This window comes from Cryptomeria japonica, chromosome 4 (assembly GCF_030272615.1).
Source record: "Cryptomeria japonica chromosome 4, Sugi_1.0, whole genome shotgun sequence".
Taxonomy (NCBI): domain Eukaryota; kingdom Viridiplantae; phylum Streptophyta; class Pinopsida; order Cupressales; family Cupressaceae; genus Cryptomeria; species Cryptomeria japonica.
The window spans coordinates 648,101,413-648,109,252 of NC_081408.1; the positions used below are offsets into that span (position 1 = coordinate 648,101,413).

The 7,840-nt window shown below is 34.9% G+C and overlaps 1 protein-coding gene across 1 annotated transcript; it reads left to right on the plus strand.

Annotated features, from left to right (window-relative positions):
* The first annotated feature begins 222 nt into the window (after positions 1-222).
* LOC131047759 (protein DMR6-LIKE OXYGENASE 2) lies at positions 223-2,278 on the plus strand. Its single transcript, XM_057981549.2, has 4 exons — positions 223-696; positions 970-1,217; positions 1,319-1,640; positions 1,943-2,278. Exons 1-4 carry the CDS (start codon positions 463-465, stop codon positions 2,216-2,218), a joined length of 1,080 nt encoding a protein of 359 aa, XP_057837532.1. The 5' UTR covers positions 223-462; the 3' UTR covers positions 2,219-2,278.
* The last annotated feature ends 5,562 nt before the right edge of the window (positions 2,279-7,840 follow it).

Consider the following 7,840-nt stretch of genomic DNA (forward strand, 5'->3'; position numbering starts at 1 on the left):
CCCACATTGCAACTAGCAGCACAGCACACAGCAATATTCAATTTGTATATATCTCTCTTTAGGAGAAAGACGTCATTCAGTGAATCATCACCTTACGTAGCATCTGATGCTAGCTTCCACATACGCACGGTGTAGGATTTTCTAGATATTTAACAACGACAAATTCATGGGGATAATCACGACAGCATATGTTGTCGGCACTCCGCATGTAAATCGATTCTATCAATTCCACGTCTTTGGAATGTCATTTGAGACACACTGCTGGTACGACAATGGGCCACACGTTCTGTGTTTCTTTCTACCATAGTTGAATTCCACTTGGGATGGGGCGCCGTTGTTTTATATGGTGAAATACAAGCGAAACGAGGTAAACGGGGCAATTTGTAGAGCTCTATATCTTGGATCCGCAACGTTGTGTGATGCATCTTGTGTTCGCTTGTTGAGTGGCCACGAGAAGAAGTCATGGGAAAGCAAAATTTCAGTGATGAAAGAGCTTCCAGACTGATTTGTGATACAAACAATTATTTACAAATCCCAAGGGGTTATATTAGACCCAAAAGTGAGAGACCCAAGTTGAATGAGGTGGCTTTGTCTCACTCTATTCCTATGGTCGATCTCAGTGACCTCCATGGATGCTCTAGGCAGTCCGTGATTGACCAAATCCGACGTGCTTGTAAAGAGGATGGCTTTTTTCAGGTAGAATTCAAATTCAAAGTCCAGTGATTCTTTAAACTAAATTATCTGGATTTAGCATTTGGGTAAATCTTATTTGGCATTCATCTTTGTTGATGTACGGCTTCTTGGTTGGCAATAGTGAGAATTTTTTCTTTTATAGTTTATTTTTCATCATTGAGTGTGAAACATTGAATAAAAAATACACCTAATTTAAACCAAAAATTTGCACTCCCTTATTACTTGGGTGAAAAACTCATACCAACTAATAACGAGAATTGTTTCTTTCTGTATCAGGTTGTAAATCATGGTGTGCAAGAAAAGGTAATAAAGAGCACGCTGGACGTGGCAAAAGAGTTCTTCACGATGCCTGCTGAATACAGGCAGGGACTCTATTCTGATGACCCATCTCGTCCTGTACGTATGTCAACGAGCTTCAACGTTCAGAAAGAAGAAGTGTACAACTGGAGAGACTACTTGAGGCACCATTGTTATCCTCTAGAAGATTATATAAACGAGTGGCCCTCAGAGCCTCGTACTTACCGGTACATATCTATAAAAACCCATTTAACTCTCTGTATCATATATTCAAATTATGTCTTTTACTCGGTATATTAATATATCCATGGTTTCTTTGTGGGCGCAGAGAAGTTGTGGGCAAATACTGCACAGAGGTAAGAGCTCTGGTACTAAACTTGCTAGCTGCCATATCGGAGAGCCTGGGACTTGAACCTGACTTCCTGAACAAAGCCCTCGGAAAGCATGGTCAACACATGGCCTTAAACTATTATCCTCGCTGCCCAAATCCTGAGCTGACATTTGGCTTACCAGGTCACACAGATCCCAATGTTCTGACAGTGCTTCTTCAAGGCAACGTGTCAGGCCTACAAGTCTTCAAGAATGGACAATGGTGTGCAGTGGAACCCATACCCAATGCCTTTGTCGTCAATGTTGGGGATCAATTACAGGTATACCATTTGATCCTTATATTATCCAAATTATTTCAATTTAGTGTTTGCATTAACGTTTCGAATCATATGATAAATAAGAAAAGAGAATGAAGAAATTTTATTAGGTAGATGGTTTGTTTGTAGATTTAATTGTGTAAATGTTTTAACATCTCCGGTTTGAATTGCATTCTGTGAACCATCGTAAAAATAATAAAAGAATACATAAAAGAAAAAGGAAAAAATCAAATATTGTAAATTGTAAAAATCTAATGTCATTAATCATGACCACTAAAATAGTCTATGCAACTGCTGTTTTGCAGGTTTTGAGCAATGGGATATACAAAAGTGTAATTCACCGTGCAGTAGTGAATTCCACTGAAGCAAGGATTTCCATTCCAACTTTTTACTGCCCTTCACCTGATGCAGTAATTGAACCTGCTGCTCCCTTAGTCACGAAAGATAACCCTGCTCAATACAGAAAATACACCTATGCAGAATACTATCAGAATTTCTGGAGCAAAGGCCTGGAAGCGAAATCATGCTTAAAATGTTTCACAGTTGATAATAATGTTGCAGTGACTCAAACCAAGAATTAACCACAGTTGTACTATCTACTTTTAGTCATATTTAATGTCTCAGACAGTTCATTTAATCAAGAGTTGTTGTACAATACATATGGCAGAGAATTTGTCATGCATGATTATGATTGAAGGTAAACATTTACTATATTCCATGTAACTTCACCTCAATGGCACGTATTAATTTTGTATTTTTTGGGCATTCCATTACATCGTTTCAGCAATATAAAAAGGGAGGAGATTCCGACGATTAGTTTTCCTTCTATTTCAACGCGGAAGAGACAGACGATTGGTCTGCGGACAAAAAAGCCATCGATTCTGCGTGCTTCATTTTGATTGGTAAGTGGGTGGGCTACACGAACCATCTGACTCAACGATAGACGCTTGCAGATGTATTTAATTTGACAAGCCTAGACATCATTCATCGACTTTTTTGGGTTTTTTTAACATAAGAACCCAACTCGATAAACGTCTGAGAGAGCTCGAATACATTATTTAATCCATAATTTTGAATTGTTTAACATAGTATTAACGTCTGAAACGATATTGGGATATGACGGCAAGGGACGCATTAGTAGAATACCACTTCACAAAAGTTATGCTTTGATGTAAAGGTAAAGGACGCATTAGTATAATACCACTTCACAAAAGTTACGCTTTGATGTAAACGAATAATTTCCGAATGTTGTATCTAGAATAATTAACTAATTTTAGCAATACGAAACCATTAATTTAAGTTGTTGAGGGGATGGGCGGAGAGAGCATCCTCTGGTAAGCAGGGTCTGTAAGTCTAGTCTTTTATCATACCACCTGGCATCAGAGGGCACGTCGTATTAGTGTCACCAGTCACATTAAAAAGTTTATGAGGTGCACTGTAGTTTTAGGGGGCTACCAGCAATAAAAAAAATAATAGTTGAGGTGATAAAAGTTAGATACTAAATCTCAATTTAAAAACTTAAATATAAAATATAAAAGAGTGTGTATATTGGGTCTTGAAATCGTTTACATTCTTAAAGGAATCAATTTATTTAGAGGTTAGGGAAAAGTTATCATGAAAGGGGATTGATTAGCCTCATCTAAATGTAGGTAATTCAAGGTGAATTGTTAAGAGTGGATAATTTCTTCTTCACTTTGAGTTCAGTTAAATCCAAATCAGTGTTTCTAAGCATGCCCTCAATAAAATTGATCACAACTAAAGATAAAAAAACTTAAATTTAAATAGTAGTATCTAATGTATGCTTAGTCATAAAGGTTGTCATTAGATCAAAGACTAACTTAATATACATAAAACCTCTCCTAATCATATACAAACATCATTGCACATATACAAGATGAAGATATGCAAAACATGATTCCTTTAGATAAGAAATTTTAGGGCTCACTATAGATGCTTCCTTGGATAAATCACTAAATATTGACATGGATACAAACTACTAGCTTGTTCTTGAGTTCGATTTTTTGTGGACGAAAGCACTACATAGATGTTTGCACAACACACAACATCCAACAAAAATGGGCTATTCAACTGATCGTTGGAGTGTTACTTTCCCTGGTATAAGCTAGTGTTACATTCTTGCCAAGTTGGGTCTTGTGGACAAAATCAAACCTTCTAAATTAAACAAAAGCATCCTATTCTAGAAGTTAAGCACAATCTCTCTCATTCATATAGGCTCATACACAATTTGGCTCTACAACTGAAAACTTTGAGATCATTGCACACAAAACTCTCCTAGGCTCTTACATATTTTGATTTCTACATAGTACATTCATGAAATACAATCCTCTAGTGTTTGGAAGACCATATTGGGACATTGTTGCAACTCCCAAGAGGGGTTTTCTTGTTGGGGTGATTGTTTCTTCCTCATTTTGGTAACTTGAAGCTATTATTTTAACATCTTTGATGTTATCATAACATAGTCCATCTATCTTTCATCAAAAGGTATTGCATTTTGATCTCTCTTATCATCACCCATTATCTTTGTTATCTAATATGGTTGTTTGTGGAGGTAAAAATACCAATATGAAGGTGTGATTGAAGAAAGCCTCTTAACACAACCAGGTCTCAAACCTTTTTCCTTCGTTCCTTGTTTGCAAGTTTCTTAGACATTTCCATAATTTTAGATTAATTGGTGACCTCTTTTATTTGTTATAATATATTATTTAAATCACTTGGGTACTAATTATATTTTTTTGATATCTTCAATCATGTTTTGTGCTTCTATTTACCTTGGAACCCATGTAGGAATAAAAATTATCATTTTCTAGAGTTTCTTGTAGTATGTTCATATGAGATGATAGTGCATCATGTTGTAATCCACACATAGTGCTAGTGTTTGAGGCAAAGGACTTCTGTGAGCCACAAATTGATCTTTAACACTTGTACATTCTATTTATGCTTTTGTTAAATTATATTTTAATAAGTAGAGGTAGATATTATTACCAATTAATTATAATTGGGAACATGTTCAAAATATATTATATTTAATTTTTATTTCTAGTTATAAAATTTGATAAAGGATAATTCAAATTGTTGAGTAGAATCTAATTTATCCAAATATAGTAGAAGATTGAATTATTAATTTTTTTTCTCTTGTAGATTTAATTTCCTACCGTCTATTTTGGTGAAATTAACATTTTAGCAAGCTCTCTTTAAATTTGACCAATATAAAAAGCATCTCAAAACACTCAATCTTTTTCATTCCATCTCTTTTCAATTAGAAGCTAGAAGATTGAGATTCATATCACTTTTATGAGTTTGACAACTCAATCTACTTCTTTTGGTGAAATAGTAAGGAGTCTAAGAAATCTAAACATGTCACTCTCAAAACATTCAACTAGTCCTCTTAGACCTACACCAAGTTTCACCATAGGATAACATTCTATAGGCTTAAGCCCTAATTATTTTTTATTGTATGTTATTTCTAATCCTACTACACTACCTAGATATCATCCTCCTATAGATGATGAGGCCACTCTTAGGGTTCTCTTTTAGCACATTCAAATATAGAGGAGAATATGAAAGACTTTCGAGATGCCTTATCAACTGATTTAATTCTCAAGTAGTGTATGTTGTTGCAAATTAGAAAATATGTTAATTTTAGATCGTAAGGCCTTGAGTTTTTGAGAACATTAGTATGCATTTGAAATTTACATGCCTTTTTATAACTCTTTTTAATGGAACATGAGAGATTCATAGTAAAATATTACTGGCACACACTTATCTATATCAATTTTAAGACCGTCTATGTACATGATGACCACATCATCTATGATAATGGCTATGGCTTTTGGTGCTTTCTCTATCAAATTTTCCACTATTACCATTCTTAATCCCATCAACACTTATCAACCCTTGATTGATATGCAATCATTTTTTACAACTCAACTTGATTTTACCACAAATTTATAACTACTCAAACATCTACTATTCAAAATTCTATAGTGCAAACTTTTGCTACTTAACTCAATCTTATCCTTAATAGACTTCTTCAGAATATGGGACAAATTCAAAATTATCTTTCCCACCTAACTAATTCTTCTTTGCAACCATTAGTGCAACTATATTATCATCATAACATTTTATCTCTCCATATTTTGAGCACACCTTTACCACAAAGGTTTGAAGCACCAAGGTTTGAGAAGTATAGTTAAAAAGGAGATTCACAATATCATTTTTTTGTATTTCATTGTGCAATGAGTTTCTTTTATAGGATGAGTTATTAGTTAAACTATTCTTATTGTCACTCAAAGATACTATGTTGGATTGGTTTAACTCTCTTCTAGATCATTCTTCTTTTAAATTTGATCAATGGATAAATCAATTCTTACAATATTTCTAGGAAAACATTGGACCGCATGTCAGTTTTACTAACCTCATTCTTTGTGAAAGGGGGAATGACGAAAATCAACTAACTTTTTGACCACTTTTTTGTATACCATTTCCATGCATTTACCCATATAACATCATGCCATACACATCTTATAACACATAGTTAGACAATAGATGCCAATAATATAAAACCTCATTAATTATAATGAACATAAATGATATGCCAAAAGATCACATAAAAGTGATAAAACAAAGAAAATTGAAATATAAGTACCTAAGATGCACAATCAAAATGCACCAATTGTAGTACAAGACCTATAGATAGACTATCAATTCATCAAAATTAGACAACTTGGATAGGGGATATCAAAGAGAAGTTTTCTCCTCTCATTATATGGATTTCGCAAGCATATTATATTGTAAGTATGGGCAACATTTTTTTATCCACTAGTTAATTATTTTGACCATATGTTTTTTATTTTATTTTATGATGTTTTTTATTTTTCACTATTAGGGTCTAGACTAGATTTTAGGTACCTAAAACACATTATGACAACAACACATGGAATGGAATCCACTTAATACGACCAATTCTTAGTTAACTACCCATGGTTATATAAACTAAGGTAATCCTTAACCATCAATTACCACCAACCTATGCTAAGCCACCAACAATAACTCCACCACCACTCATAGGAACATTTCTAGGGAATATTCCTCCTATAGTGTTGTAAATTACACCCTGTTTAATTCTACGCTACATAAGTGCCTCCTCTTTACGCCGATTGGAGATCTCCTTGACTGCCTTGTCTTTTTGTCCATCTCACTTGCCTCATTAGCGTCCACTTTGTCCTTTTCTTCCCATGTTGACCATTTGACTCATAGACACTAATGCATCATGGAGATGTCCGCACACGTTTTAGTGTCCTACGAATCTGACAGTATAAATGTGGTCATTTGAGCGTTATGCCTGCACTTGGAAGATGCTTGTAATGCCTCTATGCTCATGCACCTTCATCCATCTTCATCCAAACTTGTTTATCTTCCCTCTTGGAGTTTATTTTGCCTCTTTAGTGGCTCATTCGATCACTCTACTAGCTTCTCTGACTTTCTTCTTGTATCTACACTTGTTCATACTCATTTTAGAAGCTCTCTTTCACTGCATACTTGGCTCTCACACATTTCTACCATCCTCGGGCTTTGAGGAAGATTGACTTCTTCTTCTCCATCCAACAAACCTCTCGCTTTGGGTGTGGAAGGGGAGTCTTCTTCTTCCTCTTTCTTTGTTATCTTCGTAGAATATTATCTATCATTATTGTTATATCTTTTATCTACTATTTTCATTAGTATCACATCTATCTATCTTGGTTGTTTGTGGAGGTGGAAAAACCAAAGCGAGGGTCTAACTACGACAGGCCTCTAAAATATAGCCACAACCTTTTGTCTATGTTCATCTTGTGTGCAAGTTGCCAAGTAGATTCAAGGAGCTAGCTAGAGACTTCAAGCATGAACCAATTGTAAGATTTCATCTCTTTCTTTTTCTCTTGCACTACTTCATAAATAGTTGCATTTACTTTTCCATATCATTTTTCCTTCTTTTATCATATTTAGATACATTTCTGTCACAGTTTGTTTTTTGTATGAACTATGTCTCTGTGCATACAGAAGCCTTGCACGCCACACTATCGTCTAAGACCTGGGCGTGTATCCATAGATAGAGTGTCATTGAGTCATGTAAGAAGACCTTTGTGACATGTTTAGTGTCATCTAAGGGGTACCTGATAGTATCATACTTTGTACCACCTCTTGAG

What these genes read in the sequence shown, in the direction of transcription:
- LOC131047759 (XM_057981549.2), top strand. Translation starts at nt 463, where the DNA reads ATGGGAAAGCAAAATTTCAGTGATGAAAGAGCTTCCAGACTGATTTGT. An exon ending in TCAGAGCCTCGTACTTACCG is followed by an intron (nt 1,218 to 1,318) that starts GTACATATCTAT and finishes TTGTGGGCGCAG; the next exon opens with AGAAGTTGTGGGCAAATACT. An exon ending in ATGTTGGGGATCAATTACAG is followed by an intron (nt 1,641 to 1,942) that starts GTATACCATTTG and finishes GCTGTTTTGCAG; the next exon opens with GTTTTGAGCAATGGGATATA.